Source organism: Macaca mulatta, chromosome 20 (assembly GCF_049350105.2).
Source record: "Macaca mulatta isolate MMU2019108-1 chromosome 20, T2T-MMU8v2.0, whole genome shotgun sequence".
NCBI lineage: Eukaryota > Metazoa > Chordata > Mammalia > Primates > Cercopithecidae > Macaca > Macaca mulatta.
In genome coordinates, this window is record NC_133425.1 from 12,595,501 (window position 1) to 12,614,091 (window position 18,591).

General features: G+C 47.2%; 1 protein-coding gene and 1 pseudogene across 1 annotated transcript in view; one reads left to right on the forward strand and one right to left on the reverse strand.

Annotated features, from left to right (window-relative positions):
* LOC711656 (uncharacterized) overlaps positions 1-18,591 on the reverse strand; it is a 153,994-nt gene that overhangs the window by 75,984 nt on the left and 59,419 nt on the right. Inside the window, exons 22-28 of the mRNA XM_077987269.1 lie at positions 18,106-18,265; positions 17,784-17,863; positions 10,303-10,489; positions 9,156-9,311; positions 8,660-8,793; positions 8,073-8,231; positions 5,677-5,857 (exon numbers count right to left, since the gene is read on the reverse strand). Coding sequence (XP_077843395.1) covers positions 5,677-5,857; positions 8,073-8,231; positions 8,660-8,793; positions 9,156-9,311; positions 10,303-10,489; positions 17,784-17,863; positions 18,106-18,265 — 1,057 coding nt within the window. The remainder of the gene's footprint in view (positions 1-5,676; positions 5,858-8,072; positions 8,232-8,659; positions 8,794-9,155; positions 9,312-10,302; positions 10,490-17,783; positions 17,864-18,105; positions 18,266-18,591) is intronic.
* Positions 16,247-16,334, forward strand: LOC114674528 (small nucleolar RNA U13; annotated as a pseudogene).

Here is an 18,591-nt window from a genome sequence, read left to right on the forward strand (position 1 = left end):
AAAATAAGAGGGCTGGATATGTGGAGAGAGAGGTGATGAGGCAAGTGGGGTCAACTGTCAACAGCAGAACCTAGTATGAGAGGACGCTGGTGATCACCATACCATTCACTCAACTTGTCTGAATGTTTGCAGTTTTTTCATAATAAAACATTGGAAGGTTGGGCGCAGTGGCTCATGCCTGTAATCCCAGCACTCTGGGAGGCCAAGGTGGGAGGATCACTTGAGTCTAGGAGTTTGAGTTTAGTTTGGGCAACAAAGTGAGATCCCATCTCTACAAAAAATACAAAAATTAGCCAGGCACGGTAGTGCTCACCTATATCCCAGCTACTTGGGAGGCTGAGGTGGAGGTTGCAGTGGCTGTGATGGTGCCAATGCACTCCAGCCTGGGCAACAGAGGGAGACCACGTCTCAAAAAAAAAAAAAAAAAAAAAAAAAGGAACACAGGTAGAAATGCTGAGGGCTGTGAAGAAAAACAATACAGAAGGAATTTGATAAAAATTGGGTAGGTCAGCAAAAGCTTCTAGGAGGACGTTACTATTTACCTGATACCTAAATGAAAGACAAGGGGGAGTTAATCAAAGGGGCAGGCAACCCACCCCTGCTAGAGACAGGAGATTTACTGTCTGGGGAAACTGAGGCAGACAGGCTCATATGCAGGGGCAAAGACACAGTAAGGGGAGGGAGGAGCTGCTCAGTTGAGAACAGGGAGACGCTGAAGAGTGGGCAGCCTAGTCCCTGCCCAGTTGCTCCCTTCTCATGGGAAACGGGAAGATGGCACCACAGAAGAACAGAAGGAAGGCATGGATCCCTGGAGAGCCAGGTCCCCACCCAATTGCTTGATTGACAGGGAAGCCTACCAGTCCGCACGTGCGCCCACCTATATATAGCGCCTCCTTCCAAACAAGTATTGAGTCTCCAATTTGTTTTCTATTTCATTCATGTTCTTTCATAGTGATAAAGATCTTATTTCACTTTATAGATCACAGTTGCGATCTGGTAAGCTCGGGCCCTCCAGAACATATGTCTGGTTGCTCAGTTTTTGTTGTTGTTGTTGTTTTGCTTTTGAGGTCATGGTCATTCATTTATTTCTCATTACATTGGGCTGGACCAAGGGTCATGTGCCAGTGTATAGATTATGTTATTCTGTTGCTTTCAGACAGAATTGGGATCCAGGTTCTAATTGTCTCCCAAGTTCAAGACCTGGATCAGAACTAGAAGAGAGCGGCTACTGCTGCAGGCGGCTAGGGGCTGCTGGAGGAAAGGCAGGAAACAGACTTAGAGCTGACCACACACAGGGTTCACGATCAAGGGCGCCCCTCTGGGTACTACAGGATCCTGCACACAGCCTATGGATTGGGGAGCCCACAGCAGCTTCTCAAAGTGAATGGAGATGGCACAGGCCTGGGTTTGGAACTCCGGAGCTGGAAGGACAACTGCATCTGCCCAGGCAGGACCTGAAAACATTTTGTCCTTCCATCTGTATCCAAAAATCCTGTATAGAGCATTTCCATGAGGACAGGGCCAGGGCTGGCTCCTGGGTCTCTGGGTGGCCTCATGGGTCATCTGGTAAAAGTTCTGCAAACTTGTCACCATCTGGGGACATTCCTGCCAGTTCTTCTCCATGCCCTTCTGTGTGAGACACTGGGCAACTGCTTTAGGCCATTCATGATTCTTCTTCCTCAACTCTTCAAATTCAGTAGATTTCTAATCTTTTAGAAAACTCTAGATCTCCAGTTACTCCAAAGCTGAATTAACTGGTCTGATGATTTTTCTGGTTTCTCAGTTTCTTTTTCCTTCTTTACTTGCTGAGGGCTTCTAGTCATTTTAGCCAGATGTCTCACTTTCTCCACTTTTATTCCTGAGTTTTCTACTGGGATCCTTGTTATGGGCAGACTTAGGGCCTAATCCTGGGTTGGCAGAGAACTAGCACTCACTCTCCCCTAATGGGATCCAGGAGAGTCAAGAGGCGCCCAAGTGTGGAAATGTGTTCTCTCCTCTCTGTTTCGGCAGGTCTCTTACTCTAAGTTTCATAAAAGGATTTTAAGAAGAATAGATTTTTTTTAAACAAACTTTTAAATCTCTGCTCCAGAATATGAGATCCCTAACTTTGCTAAACTGCTGGTTTTAATTAAGTCCTCAGGCAGCTTCTGAGTACACTCAAAACATAATTACCCTGTTTGAAAACAGGGTAACCAATATTTTGAGCAGCCGACTCAAACATAAACACATATCCAAGGCTGGCTTAGCATTTGGGGGAAAGCCTCCAACAGGAAATACAGAAATAAAAAGAAAAAAGAAACTCGGAGGAAACAGATAAAAATCCCCGAAATTCTGTAACTTATACTCTAAGAGAAGACAATTGCATTCATGGAACAGGACGATGTTAGAAAGGAACAAAAAAACAGAGCTCTTGAAAATATAAGATAATCCAAAATAAAAATGCCAGCAGAAGGGCTGGCATATGAAGTTGAGGAAATCGGCATTTAAATAGAACAAAAGGACAAAGAAATAGAACAAAAGAGAAACAAGGAGGCCGGGTGCAGTGGCCCACACCTCTAATCCCAGCACTTTGGGAGTCAGAGGCAGGAGGATCACTTGAGCGCAGGAGTTTGAGACCTGCCTGGACAAAATACTGAGACCCCAATTCTCCAATAAAACAAAAAGAAAAAAGACAAAAATAAAAACTAGTTTGAAAAGAGAAACAGAGAAAACATTAGAAGCTCAGTTTTCTGAGGACCGACATCTAACCAATAGGAATTTCAGAACAAAGAAAGGAAATTCTCAAAGAAACTGTAAGAGAAAATTACCCAGACCAAAATGACATGATTCCAAATTGAAATGCCCGATGCTAAAGACCCAGTACAACAGAGGAACATAGGTCCATACTAAGGTACCTCGTAATGAAATTTACCACTACCAGGACTAAGACGAGTTCCTAAAAGCTTCTAAGACAGTGAGAAAAGGGTCACATACAAAAGATGCTAAATCAGAAAAAGCATCAGATCTCCCAAATAATTCAAAACAATGGAGCAATGCCTTCAAAATCCCAAGAGAAAATTATTTCCAACCTAAAATTCTCCACTCAAACTCCCCCAGTATTATCAACATTTAGGGTCTCAAAATGTTTGTATTCTGTTATGGATTAAATTGTGTTCCCCCAAAAGATTAATTGAAGTCTTAATCCCCAATACCTCCCAATGTGACCTTAACTGAAAATGAGGTCATTGCAGATATCATTAAGTCAAGATGAGGTCATAATAGAATAGGACAGGCCCTTAACCCTATAGAATTGATGTCTCTATTACAAAAGAAAAATCTGGACACACACACACACACACACACACACACACACAGGGAGAATGCCATGTGACAAAAGAGGCAGACATTAGAGACGATGCGGTTGTAAGCCAAGGAACACCAAGCTTCAACATCCATCACCAAATGCTTGGAAAAGGCAAGGGAGGGTTCTCCCCAGAGGCTAAGAGGGAACATGGCCCTGGCGGCTCCTTGACTCAAACTTACGGCCTTCAGAACTGTGAAAAAACAAATTTCTGTTGTTTTAAGCTGCCAAGTTTAGTAATTAGTTACAAAAACCCTTGGGAATGAATACACCTCCCATCTATGCTTTCTCTGGAAGCTACTGAAAGATGTACTCCATCAGAACAAAGGAATAAACCAAGAGAGATGACACAGGTTTAAGAAAAAGGGGTTGTGACCCAGAGGAGAAGTGAAAAGAAATCCAGGTTGATGGAAAAGGGAGGCTACAGAACCACAACTGTGCAACTGGTCTACTTTGGAGCAAGACATAGGCTCCAGGAAGAGGGTCCCCAACAAAAATATCAGAACTAATTGAAGTCAATGAACTATCTGATGTGTCTGACCACCTGGAAAAAAGTTTTGCAATGCTGCTGAAATTCTGTAATTATTTATCAAAAATTATAGAAAACTAATCAAATAGAAAAATAAAGGCAATTACAAACTCCAGAAAAAAACAAAAAGTCACCATGATAGTACACCATATATCTAAGCTATGTAAGATATTTATAGTTATAATTCTGTAAGCATCAGATGTTAACAAAATGTAATTCTTTTAAGAAAATGGGGAGAAATACGTATTTGAAAGGGGCACCAATCTAAGAGTTAAATTCTTATCCTTTCTAGTAAGAAACCTATGGAGAATGACCAAAGCTGAATATTCAAGAAATAACTGCATGATTATATTATTTTAAAAGATGGAGAATATAAACAGAAAAATTGGCTGAAAGAATTTAGAGTGCTTGCTGTTTTAAGCAAGACTTGGAGTAGGTGCCAGGCACAGCAGCTCACACCTGTAATACCAGCACTTTGGGAGGCAGAAGAAGGTAGATCCTTTGAGCTCAGGAGTTCAAGACCAGCCTGGCCAACATAGTGAAACCCCATCTCTACTAAAAATACAAAAATTAGCCAGGTGTAGTAGCACACACCTGTAATACCAGCTACTCGGGAGGGTGAGGCAAGAGAATAGCTTAAGTCTTGGATGCAGAGGTTGCAGTGAGCCGAGATCATGCCACTGTGCTCCAGCCTCGGTGAGAGAGTAAGATTGTCTCAAAAAAAAAAAAAAAAAAAAAAAAAAAAACCCACAAGGTAGGCAGGTGTGACACTGAGGATATCTTTCTCTTATAAACTTTAATCAACTTTTAGAAAACGTAGTTCAAGTCTATACAAGAGCAAAGAGCATAATACAATGACCCCCCATGGGACCCATCTTCGACAATGAGCAACTCAAAATCAAATTCACTTTTAAACAAGGTATCACCTTAAATAAAAATAAAAATTGAAAAAAAAAATTCATGGATAAACTATGGTGAATTTTTTTTTTTTTTTTTTTTTTTTGAGATGGAGTTTCACTCTTGTTGCCCAGGCTGGAGTGCAGTGGTGTGATCTCTGCTCACTGCAACCTCTGCCTTCCAGGTCCAAGTGATCCTCCTGCCTCAGCCTCCTGAGTAACTGGGATTACAGGTGCCTGACACCACGCATGGCTAACTTTTGTATTTTTAGTAGAGATAGGGTTTCACCATGTTGGCCAGGCTGATCTCGAACTCCTGACCTCAAGTAATCCGCCCCCCCTCAGCCTCCCAAAGTACTGGGATTACAGGCATGAGCCACCACACCCAGCCAGTGGATCCATTTTCCATTTTTTAAAAGTGAGAGACAATGTTTTCCAGACACAAAGATCCACAAATGCAAAGGCCCTGGAGTATGTCTGGGGAGCAAAAAAAGGCCTCCGAGCCTGCAGGATAATGAGCAACGGGAAGAGTGGGGTGGGACAAGGCTGGAGAAGGAGGCAGGGACCTGACACTTGACTGGCAAAGGTAAGAAGTTAGGATGTAATTATAAGCATGATGGGACTCTTTAAAGATAAGGGTTTTCATGTGTTTGCTCCTAAAATTAAGACAGGTTCCCACTATGTTGCACAGGCTGATCCCAGACTCCTGGCCTCCAGAAGTCCTCCCGCCTCGGCCTCCCACAGTGCTGGGATGACAGGTGTGAGCCACTGTGCCTGGCCCAGTTTGAGTCTTCAGTTAGCCTAGCCAATAAAAGGAAAAGGTGTTCCAGGAAGGAGGCATAGCTTGAGCAAAGGCCTGGAAGTCAGAAATCTGAGCTGCTAGCCAAGGAGGCCCCACGGCCAACACTCACCTTCCCACTTCCACAGGGTGGCCCGAGATGTGTCCTTCCACTGCCCGCCTGCCACAAACAGCGGCCGCCCATTGTACTGCACCTTCAGGTGACTGCTTCTCTCCACATAGGGCAAGCGGAGGCTCAAGTGGTGCAGCTGCACACGGCAATCCACCTGCCTCTCAGGCACCTGCAGCACAAACTGGAGAATGCCCACCCCCCCCCCGAAGATGCCAATGGGATCATGCCATCCCCGGCCTAGAATGTGCCCAGGAAATCGAGGCAGCAGTGAGCCAAGATTGCACCACTGCACTCCACACGAGCAATGAGAATGGAACCCAGTCCAAAAAACAGAAAACAAGAAGCTCTGGTAAGGATGTGGAGAAATCTGAATTCTCAAACGCTGATGGTGGGAAGGTAAAATACTGCAGCTACTGTGGAAAACAGTGTGGCAGTTTTGCAAAAAATTAAAGATCGAATTACCATATGACCCCAGCAATGACACTTCCAGGTGTATATACAAAAGAACTGAAAGCAATTGAAACAACTGAAAGCATCAGTTCATAACAGCATTTATTCACAATAGCCAAAAGATGGAAGCAACCCGCATGTCCATCAACGGATGAATGGATAAATAAAATGCTGTCTATACAGACAATGGAGTATTCAGCCTTAAAAAGGAAGGAAATTTGACACATGCTATGATATGGATGAACCTTGAGGACATGCTAAGTAAGCCAGCCAAAAAAAGGGCAAGTAAGGCGTGGTGACTCACACCTGTAATCCCAGCACTTTGGGAGGCTAAGGTGGGTGGATCACCTGAGGTCAGGAGTTCAAGACCAGCCTGGCCAACATGGTAAAACCCCGTCTCTACTGAAAATACAAAAAATTAGCTGGGGCTGGGCGTGGTGGCTCACGCCTGTAATCCCAGCATTTTGGGAGGCTGAGGCAGGCGGATCACCTGAGGTCAGGAGTTCAAGACCAGCCTGGCCAACATGGCAAAGCCCCATCTCTACTAAAAAATACAAAAATTAGCCGGGCGTGGTGGTGGGCGCCTGTAATCCCAGGTACTCAGGAGGCTGAGGCCCAGAGAATTGCTTGAACCCAGAGGCAGAGGTTGTAGTAAGCCAAGGTCATGCCACTGCACTCCAGCCTGGACAACAGGCCAAGACTCTATCTAAAAAAAAAAAAAAAAAAAAAACTTAGCCAGGTGTGGTGGGCAGGTGACTGTAATTCCAGCTACTTGGGAGATTGAGGCAAGAGAATCGCTTGAACCTGGGAGGTGGAGGTTGCAGTGAGCCACGATCGCGCCATTGCACTCCAGTATGGGCAATAAGAGGGAAACTCCGTCTCAAAAAAAAAAAAAAAAAAGATACTGTATGATTCCACTTCTGTGTGGTAGCTAGAGTACTCAAAAGTCCAAAAGAGAAAGTAGAATGATGGTTTCCAGGGACTGGGAGCAGGGGAGAATGGGGAGTCAGCATTTCCTGGTTACAGACTTGCAGTTTTGGAAGTTCTGGACATAAGTAGTGGTTATGGCTGTACAAGAATGTAAATGCATGTAATGCCACTAAACTTCAAAATGGTTAAAATACTAAATGTGGCTGGGCGTGATGGCTTATGCCTGTAATCCCAGCACTTTGGGAGGCTGAGGTGGGTGGATTACCTGAGGTCAGGAGTTCAAGACCAGCCTGGCCAACATGGAGAAACCCCGTCTCTACTAAAAATACAAAAAAATTAGCCAGACATGGTGGCAGGCACCTGTAATCCCAGCTACTCGGGAGGCTGAGGCTGGAGAATCGCTTGAGCCCCAGAGGCAGAGGTTGCAGTGCGCCAAGATTGTGCCACTACACTCCAGCCTGGGCGGCAGAACAAGACTCAGTCTCCAAATAAATAAATAAATTAAACTAAATTAAATAAATAACATAAACAGTAAATTTTACATGACATATATTTAAACACAGTTAAAATCAAAGAATATTTAAAAGACCATTTGCAGGACTGGATCTGAAAAGGGAAAAAAAATTCTAAACCAATTTTTAAATCAACATACAAGGTTAAATAGTGCTGTTTAAGAACCACCACCTGTTCAGCTGCTGAGCACACCATCATTCCTAACTCAGCAAAAGAACCCACCCTCCGGGAAAAACTGAAAGCGAACCCCTCTTTCCAAAACGCATTTTTACAGGTGGAAATCTGTGTTTCCCAGGCCCTCCTGCCAGTCCTTGGCCCTCTGAGAAGCGTTTCTCACCCCTGGGGACATGGGGCTGGAGGTGCAAAACGGAAAGTCACCAAGGCTGAGTTTCAGTTGGCTGCATCCTTGCAGCCAGGGCCAGAGGGCCATGCGGGGGTTCCCCAGCTCCCACCATCCATGCTGGACTCATGGGGCACGGCTCTGCTGCAGTGGCCGGGCTCACCTCCATGAAGTGATTGCTCAGGGCGGGCCCCGAGTCATTCTTGAAGGTCTGGCTGACACGGAGATGCCTCTTGTTGCTGTTCTTGTCCCAGTGCTTCCCGTAGCTCACCTCCAGCTGTGAGTGCAGGTGGCCCGAGTCCTCCTCGTGCCAGAGCTGGACCTGGGACACACATGGGTGGTGAACTGCCCATGGAGGCCCTGCCCACCCAGTCCCTGGGCCTCCTCACAGCCACCCACTCCAGGGATATCAGCTTGGTTTTCAGAAGAGACGGTTCTGTAGGAAGCACTATTTTGGTTTGTTTGTTTTTAATTTATTATTTATTTTAGAGACAAGATCTCACTCTCCCACCCAGGCTGGAGTACAGTGGCGCCATCTTGGCTCACTGCAACCTCTGCCTCCTGGGCTGAAGCATTCCTGGATGAATAGATGTAAGACTGAGGCTGAAGTTCCAGCCCCGGATCCATTCCCATATGGCTATGTGATTTTGAGCAAGTCCATCTCTTCGGAGATGAGCTCAGGGTACTCAGATCACCACTTGCCTGACTCTGGCGCTCTCTCTGGATGTCGCACCTGGCCTGGGCACCCACCTTGTGGCTGAAGGCTGGGATCTGTGTGCAGTGGAGCTCGTGGCCCAGCTCCAGCCTGTAGGCGCCATTCGAGCTGCTCTCTGCCTGCAGCTTCTGGCTGGTGCTACACTCGTGTGTCGGCTGCTTCGCCTGACCTGTGTGGATTAACCTATAGACCCCTGCCCTCCTCTACCAGGCAGCCCTTCACCAGGGCTCCAAGAGGAGGAGGGCCTGGCCCAGCCTGGCCTCAGCCACAACCCCATGCTCTACTCCACCCGTCACTCCATTAGAACCTGATGATGGGGAGGTCTTAAGAGATGGGGGTGAACGTCCCCTTAAAACATACACCTTTTTTTTTTTAATGGACAGGTACTCAGTCCTACTCAGAGCCAACAGAGTGACTAATGGAAAAACCCCGTGGTGACAGCGTATCTTAGCTAACGGAGCCACAGCCCTAGGAAACAGGGCAGGCCCTGTCACCTCCACCTGCCCCGCAGCCAGGCACGCAGCACCTTACCCAGAAGGCTGTACTGGATCCTCAGGTAGTTGGTCCAGAGCCGGTCCCATTGCTGCAGCAGGCCAATGGCACGCAGCCCCACCAGACCTGGCACGAAGAGCTCGGCACCCAGGGTGGCCACCCACCGTCCATCCTCCTCCTTCCTCTCCAGCAGTGCTGCAGGGACAGAGAGCAGGCAGATGAGAGGACCAGCCCCTGGGACCAACATCCCCACCCCCAGGCAAAGAGGGGACTCGGGAATCACCGAGGGGCCTTGGCGTTGGGGGCTCCTTGAAGAGCCAACACATGTGCACCCTGCACAATAGGCCACAGACAGGCCTGATCACAGCTTACTGTAGCCTTGACCTCCCAGGCTCAATCGATCCTCCCACCTCAGCCTCCCGAGTAGCTGGAACGACAGATGTGTGTGCCACCACACTTCGCTAATTTTTGTATTTTTTGTAGTAACAGTGGTCTCACTATGTTGCCTAGCCTGGTCTTGAACTCCTGGGCTCAAGTAATCCTCTTTGCCTTAGCTTCCCAAAGTGCTGGGATTACAGGCGTGAGACACTGCGCCTGGCCCAAAAATAAACTACAAAAAACCAAAATCGAACAAGACAGAAGAGAAAAGAAATAACAGCGCATGGTGGGTTGTTGGGTCAATTTCACCTTTGGAAGCTTCTGAGACACAGAAGCTCAGTCAGAACACACAGGTGAAACTGAGCCAGCTGTTATGACTCCCAAACGCCCACATCAGAGGGTCGACAGCCACTGCTCCAAGAACCCCCAGCCCCAGCTCCTGTCCTTACCCTGGAATCTTCCGGAACACCCGTGAGAGGCACACCCAGGCGCCACCACCCCACCTCCAGCACCAGGGCCAGCACCTGCTCTGTCTTAAATGCCCAGTGTATTTTAGGTCAATATGTTACATGTGTTTCTTATCATGGATCAGAATAAAAACACTCCAAAAGCTGCCATTTTAAGGTTTGTGGATGCAGTTGGAGGTTGGGGGAGGTTCTGGGGGCTCACATGGATCCTGGATCTGCCCTTAGATGGGATGTTGATATTAAGAGAGGCTGGGGTGACGAGGAGCATAATGAGGCACTTGGGCCACCACACCTTAGCCTGGCCACAGAGCAGAGGGCGCAGAAGGGGTCTCATCTCCTACCTGTCACGTGGGCCTGGTCACTCAGTGGATGGCTCAGCCATGCGGAGAAGGCCAGCTTGCTGCCCGCCTGCCGTGTGACGTTCCCGGCAAAGACAATGGGGCTGCCCCCCGTCACCAGTTTCACCTCCAGCTGCGCCTGGAACCACTCGGCCTCACCACCCACGGCTGGCTGCAGGTCACTCCAGCCCTGAAAAGGCTTCAGTGTCACCTGGGAAGACAGGCTTGGCCAGCAGGCCCAGCCCTGACCACACGAGCTGGGACCAGACAGGGCAGGAGACAAGCCAGCTGACAGCCTTCTACACTGATCCTTCCCCAGTTTTTGTTTTTCCTTGAGACGGAGTCTCACTTTGTGTCCCAGGCTAGAGTGCCGTGGTGGGATCCTGGCTCACTGCAACCTCCACCTCCCGGGTTCAAGTGATTCTCCTGCCTCAGCCTCCCGAGTAGCTGGGATTACAGGCACGAGCAACCACACCCAGCAAATTTTTTAATTTTTAGTAGAGATGGCGTTTCACTATGTTGGTGAGGCTGGTCCCAAGCTCCTGAGCACAAGTGATCCACCCGCCCTGGCCTTCCAAAGTGCTGGGATTACAGACATGAACCACTGTACCCAGCACTTCCCCAATTTTTTAAACTCTGGATTTCTCAAAATCAGAAACCTGTGTTACAAATTTAGACATAAATACAAGGGACTCCTCTTCTCTCCTTGACATCCCCCTCTTTCAATCCATCAGGAACTGGAGTCCACTGTCCCTATGGAATGGGTCTAGAATCAACTACTTCTGCCACCTCTGCTGCCTCGCCAGCTGGAGCCCCGGTCATCTGCCTGTCTCACTGCAACATCCTCCTGGCTCTCCCGGCTCCCATCCCGCCACTGGCAACTGATCTCCACATGGCAAGCAGACACGTCAAATGATGGCACACTAGCCTTTCTTACGGTACAATCCAAAGTCCTTGCGAAGGCCATCGAGGCCAGAATTTTCTCTTTTGGTCAGTGGTGCAGACCTGGCCATGGGAAGACACTGGCAGATGGGCCATGGGGACAGCTCACTACATACTTCACGGCCCCGCAGAGAAGATTCTCTGGAAAAGCCATGAGCAACTGCAAATACAATCTTTCACGGCCCTGCCAACTTGCAGTCCCCCAACCCAACACCCCTCTGATGGCCACCAGCTGGTCAGTTTACCCAAAAGACGTCCAAGCAACGCTATTACCAGACTGCCACTACTTAACGCTCTCTTTCCCTGCTCCCCGCAGACGTGTGTGTACGAATGTGTGTGGATGTGTGTACAGATGTATCTACATGGATGTGTGTGTATACAGGGGTGTGTATAGACGTGTATGTACACAGACATGTGGGTGCACCCAGGTGTATCTACGAATGTGTTTGCACATGGATGCGTCTGTATGTAGATGTGTGTATGGACATGCGTGTGTATGAATATATGTATACGGATGTGTAAAGAGGTATATATATGGATGTATATATATGAATGTATGCATACAGATATGTCTACATGTGGACTGTGTGAATACGGATGTGTGTACAGACATGTGAACAGATATGTATATATGGGTGTATGTAGATATGCACACAGATATGTGTATATATACGGACGTATATATATGAACGTATATCCAGATGTGTCTACATGTGGATGTTCGTGTGTGTGAATATGGACGTGTGTGTACGGACACGTGTACGGACACGTATGTGTATGGATGTGTGTAAAGAGGTGTATATATAAATGCATGTATATGAATGTGTACAGATATGTCCACACGTGGATTGTGTGAATACGGATGTATATGGACATGTATGTATGCACATGTGAACAGACATGTATATATATAGATGTGTGTACATAAATGTGCATACAGATATGCCTACATTTGGATATGTATATGCAATGTCCTCCTGACTCTCCCAGCTCACATCCCGCCACTGGCAACTTGATCTCCACATGGCAACCAGACATGTGGAATGATGGCACACTAGCCTTTCTTATGGTACAATCCAAAGTCCTTGCGAAGGCCAGCAAGGCCAGAACTTTCTCTGTTGGATGTGCACACAGATGTATGTACGAATGTGCTTGTACATGGATGTGTCTGCATGTAGACGTGTGTATGGACATGTGTGTGTATGAACATATGTATGTATAAAGAAGTGGATATATGGATGTGTGTATATGAATGTATGCAAACAGATATGTCCACATGTGGATTGCGTGAATACAAATGTGTGAATACATTGGATGTGAATATGGATGTATGTGAATATGGATGTGTACGGGCTCTGTATAGACATGTGTACAGATGTGTATACAGATGTGTATATATAAATGTATATACAGATGTGTCTACATGTGGATGTTCATGTATGTAAATATGGGCGTGTGTACGGACATCTGTATGAACATGTGTATGGGTATGTCACAGGTGTATGGATGTACATGTGTGCACACACGACTACAGAGACACACCCTCTCCTTCTCTTTTTACAGAAACAGATGCTGGCTCTCTATTCTGCTCCCAGCTTTTCCTGCTGGCAGGCACATTCTGGCGATGGCTTTCTCCAGTCTGGACCAGACGCTGTGTGGTGCTCGTCAGAGCTTCCTCAAGGTGCACATGAACAGAGTGAACACAGAATTTCTCACCCAAACCAGAACACTTTGCAGTTAAAGAGAACACTAGTTGTAAACGTGTCAGGTCAGCAGGCATAACCTGGGGCTCTCCAGGCAACCCAGGACCCAAACCCTGCACACTAGCGGGAGGGGGCAGAGAACAGAACATTCTTCCCTAAACCAATCTTAAATCGTATAAGCTTTGAGACAAGTTGAACCCAAGCTCTGGCACTTTGTATTCATGAGCTCATCTGCCTCAGTTTCTTCATCTTGTATGGGGTTACAGAGAGGACTTGAAGGGGGGACCTCATGTCTGCTGAAACAGGCTCCAGAAAGTTCCGGAGTTCTGGAGCTCCAGCTGTTACTGTACTTGTGATGAGTCTGGGGCAGGTGGAACTAGAATTTGTCCAAACATTTCCAGGCTGCAGACAGCTCCATAGGGACCAGCAGGAAGGTCCGCGGGGAGGTAGAGGCAACTTGTGCTTGTACATTTGACAAACAACTAGAAGTTCGAGGGCCCCTGGTAATTTTGGAAATGAGGCATAACTCTCAGCTATCAGGCAGGTGGGGCTTTAGGAGGACAGCTCTCCCCTGACATAGATCTTCCCCCAACTCAGGCTGACAGCACAGCTGGAAGTAGAGAATGTATTTTTGCAGCAAGAGATCCAGCTCCAGCTTCAGATGCTCCACTCCAGGCCTCTCTGAGAAGACACTGGGAACTGAGGCAGAATCAGGAGATCCACTGCCAAAGGTGCCCAGCAATCATGCCTGGTGGGATCAAGTCTAAAACTGCTATTTGTACCCTGGCTCTAGTTCTGTGGCATGATCTTGACTTACTGGAACCTCCACCTCCCAGATTCAAGCAATTCTCCTGCCTCAGCCTCCAGAGAAGCTGGGACTACAGGTGTGCGCCACCATGCCCAGCTAATTTTTGTATTTTTAGTAGAGACAGGGTTTCACCATCTTGGCCAGGCTGGTCCCAAATTCCTGACCTCCAGTGATCCTCCCACCTCAGCCTCCCAACATTTGTACACTTTTTGAAGTCACAGATCTGCTTGAAAAGGGGATGGAAGTTTTAAATCTTCTCCGCAGGATGGAGGGTAGACACAAAACTTCAACAGAATGACAGGGGCTTCAAGTGACTCACTAAGTTTCGACCAGGTACCCTTGGGTAAGAACCCTAGAAAAGCACCTACTAAGATGAAAACAAGCCTAGACAGCATAGTAAGACCTCATCTTCACACACAAACAAAAAGAAATAAAGAAAGAAAGAAAAACAGAAGGGCATTGTGGCACAGGCCGTAGTCCCAGCTACTTGGGAGACTGAGGCAGGAGGATCGCTTGAGCCCAGGGATTTGAGGCTGCAGTGATCTAGGATCATGCCACTGCACAGAAGAAGATGTTATAAAAGAAGAGAAGGTGGGGAGGTGCGCAGAGAGGGAAAAGAGAGACAGGCAAAGAGGGAGAAGACATGGGGGAAAGTGTGGGAAAGAGGTGGGAAGAGAGAGGGAAGAGAGGGAATAGACGGCGGGAAAGAGAGGGAGAGAAAGGAAAGGAAGAAAGGAAGAAAAGAGAAAAAACATATAAACCTTGTGGCCAGGGAATTCCATTGTTAAGAATTTACTCTGCAGAGAAAATGGTGTTCACGGCAGAATATTTGTAAGAGCGGAAACCTGGCAAAAACTCAAGAGCCCTTCATTATTAAACTAGCTGAATAAATTCCATTCCACGGACTATTACACAGTCATTCATGCTACACAGGAGGCACTTATTTTCTTTAAAGTGGATAAATTAACTCCATGTGCTGACTGTGTGCATAGACCATCTCAGAAACGAATCACCAATAAAACCCTAACAGTGGTTGGCTTTCAGGAGGGGTGGGAGAGAAATTTTAAGGCTACACCAGCACCAACCAATAGAACTTTCTGTAATGAGGGCAATGTCTCAGGGCTGCATGAAGCTTTAGAGCACCTGAAATGTGGCCCATGCAGCCAAAGAACTAAATCTTTAATTTTCTTAAATTTTAATTCATTTAGGTTTTTTTTTTTTTTTTTTTTTTGAGATAGTCTCGCTCTGTTGCCCAGGCTTGAGTAAACTGGCATGATCTTGGTTCACTGCAACCTCCGTGTCCCCACCCCCATAGGTTCAAGCAATTCTCCTGCCTCAGCTTCCCAAGTAGCTGGGATTACAGGAGCCCACCACCACACCTGGCTACTTTTTGTATTTTTGGTAGAGATGGGGTTTCGCCAAGTTGGTCAGGCTGGTCTTGAACTTCTGACCTCAAGTGAGCCACCTCCCTCGGCCTCCCAAAGTGCTGGGATTATAGGCATGAGTCACCGCACCCCGCCTCACTTAGATTTCAATAAACATGTGTGCCACCGGCTACCATAACGGAAAAGTCAGTTCTATACCCTTTCATAGCTTTTGAACTTTGAATCATTTAAATGCATTGCCTATTTAATTGTAGAATGTAATAGTATTTAGATTGAATTAATCTAAATGAAATCTACAATAGAATTTAAATTGTATCAGCGCATGCTGGTCTAAAAAGATTGCCACGGTGTATGTACATATATGTGTATTACGTGTGTATGTATATATACATATATATATATATATACAAGCGTGCGCGCACACACACATATATATATTTTTTGAGACAGAGTCTCGCTCTGCCACCCAGACTGGAGTGCAGTAGTACAAAATCATCTCACTGCAACCTCTGCCTCCTGGGTTCAAGTGATTCTCCTGCCTCACCCTCCTGAGTGGCTGGGATTACAGGCGCCTGCCACCACACCCGGCTAATTTTTTGTATTTTCAATAGAGATGGGGTTTCACCATGTTGGCCAGGCTGGTCTCCAACTCCTGGCCTCAAGTGATCCATCCACCTTGGCCTCCCCAAGTGTTGGGATTACAGGCATGAGCCATGGCGCCCAGCTGCCAAGGTATATTTTTGAGTTAAAAAAAAAAAAAAAGTCCCTACAAGTTAAAAAAAAGAAAAAAACTGGGAAACTGGGAGTGGAGGCTCATGCCTGTAATCCCAGCACTTTGGGAGGCCAAGGTGGGCAGACTGTGTGAGCCCAAGAGTTTGAGACCAGCCTGGGCAATGTAGTGAGACCCCATTTTTACACAAATATAAAAAAAATAGCCAAGCATGGGGGCACATGCCTGTAGTCCCAGCTACTCGGGAGGCTGAGGTGGGAGGATCGCTGGAGCCCAGGAGGTCAAGGCTGCAGTGAGCCATGTTTGCACCTCTGCACTCCAGCCTGAGCGACAGAGCAAGACCCCGCCTCAAAAAAAGAAAATAAAAATGAAAAAACAAAACCTAAGCATGAAAATTGGGTTTTCATGCTATTGTATGATGTGTGCCTCCCTCAAACTTGTTACATCATCACATCACCCACCTGATGTGAGAAAGAAAAAATAAAACCCAGAAACCCAAACTAAAAATATTTGCAAATCTATAGTGTTACGGGTTGCACTGTGTCTCCCTGCAAGATGCTGAAGCCCTAAGCCGCCGTATCTGTGAATGTGACCTCATTTGGAAATAGGGTCTTCACACATGATTAAGCTAAGCTGAGGTGATGAGGGTGAACCCTAATCCCGTGTGCCTGATGTCCCTGTAAAAAGGGGATGTGTGGACATCAGACACCTACAAAGGGAAGATTATGTGAAGACGGAGACAGAAGACCACCTCCAAGCCAAGGAGCTCTGGAGGTTTCTAGAATCCAGGAGCGAGACCTGGGGCAGATCCTCCCTGACAGCCTTCACAGTGGAGGAAAAAAAACAGAAAAACCTCGATTTCAGACTCCTGGCCTCCAGAACTGTGAGAATAAATCCCTGTAGCTGAAGCCACACAGTTAGGGTACTTTGTTAAGGCAGCTCTGGGAAATGAATACAGATTTCTCGACACGTGCATCAATACTTCTGCAAGAAATTTCGGACGCGGCATGCTTTAACTTCCAATTTATACCTTTCTCTATTCTGAATTCTTTTTTTGTGAGACAGGATCTTACTTTGTTGCCCAGGCTGGAGTGTAGTGGCACAAGCATGGCTCACTGCAGCCTCAACCTTCTGGGCTCCAGCGGTCCTCTTGCCTCAGCCTCCTGAGTACTTGAGACTACAGGCACACGCCACTGTGCCTGGGTAACTTTTTAAAATGTTTTGTAGAGACCGGATCTTGCTAAGTTGCCCAGGTTTATCTCGAACTCCTAGCCTCAAGTGATCCTCCCACCTTAGCCTCCTAACTTTCTGTAATTACAGGTATAAGCCATTGTACCTGGCTTATTTATTTATTTATTTATTTATTTATTTATTTATTTATTTATTTTGAGACAGAGTCTCACACTGTCTCCCAGGCTGGAATGCAGTGGCATGATCTCAGCTCACTGAAACCTCCACCTCCTGGGTTCAAGTGATTCTTTTGCCTCAGTCTCCCAAGTAGCTCTGATTACAGGCACCTGCCTCACACCTGGCTAATTTTTGTATTTTTATAAGAGGCGGGGTTTCACCATTTGGCCAGGCTGGTCTCGAACTCCTGACTTCAGGTGATCCACCTGCTTTGACCTCCCAAAATCCTGGAATTACAGGCGTGAGCCACTGCATCCCGCCTGAATTCTTAAAAGCATGTTTTTGTGTTATTAATATCCATTTTTAACATCAATGACGGTGGAATTTGAGCCCATTTTTTTCTTCTTTATACATTTCTGGGTAACAGAACTAACACTTGTTAACCGGCAGGTAGAAAGGGAAGATCCCAGAGGTGGTGGCAATAGTTAACAGGGCTCTGGGACCCGGGCAGGAAATCCCTGGGGAGGTGGCAGGTGCCGACACAGGTGGGCCAAGGGTGTGGAGCAAACCTTGATGTAGTAGACATCCCTGTCATCCAGTATCAACTCCAAGTGACCCACGTGGGCACTCCCAAGAGCCTCCATCTTTCCTGGGGGTACAAAACGAGAGTTTAGAGACAAGCGTTGAACATCTAGATCTGGCCCCTCCATTCCCCTGGGAGGACCGCCTGCCCATTTTTTAATCTCTGAGCCTAAGATGCAGCACCTGTAAAATGGGACTGGATTTCAGGAGATCACAGACAAACCTATGAGCCAGCTCACCGTAGGGGCCCAGCCCTGGGTGTGGCACCGAGTCAGGGGTACAGGGAGCAGGGAGGGATGTTGACATTACCGTCCAGCTCGATTTTCTTCTTGGGATGGAGAAGCTTGAGCCGGAACTTGCTCTGGGGCAAGCTGTAGCTGACGTCCACCCCGACATCCCTTGGCACTTCTGACCCCGGCGTGCCCATGAAGATGTGGGCTGTGGCTTCTTGAGGGAACCAGCTGTCCTTCTGTAAACAGCAGAGTCCTCAAGACTGAGAGCCTCCACCTCCACCCTTCAGACCCTAGCACAGTTGTCCTCATAATTCCCCAATGAGGAGTTTCTCGGGCTTCAAAATCGCCTGCAGAAGTGTAAAGCTCTGCAGCACAGCCCAGGTCCACGCCCACAGGGTCGCAATTTATCCAGCAAATGGCCAGGGAGAAGCAGCTGCAGGGCACACCCCCGGTATCCTGTACAAACGCCTCCCATCCTTTTTTGTTTTGAGACCCAGTCCCACCCTGTTGCCCAGGCTGGAGTGCCGGGGCATGATCTTGGCTCACTGCAACCTCTGCCTCC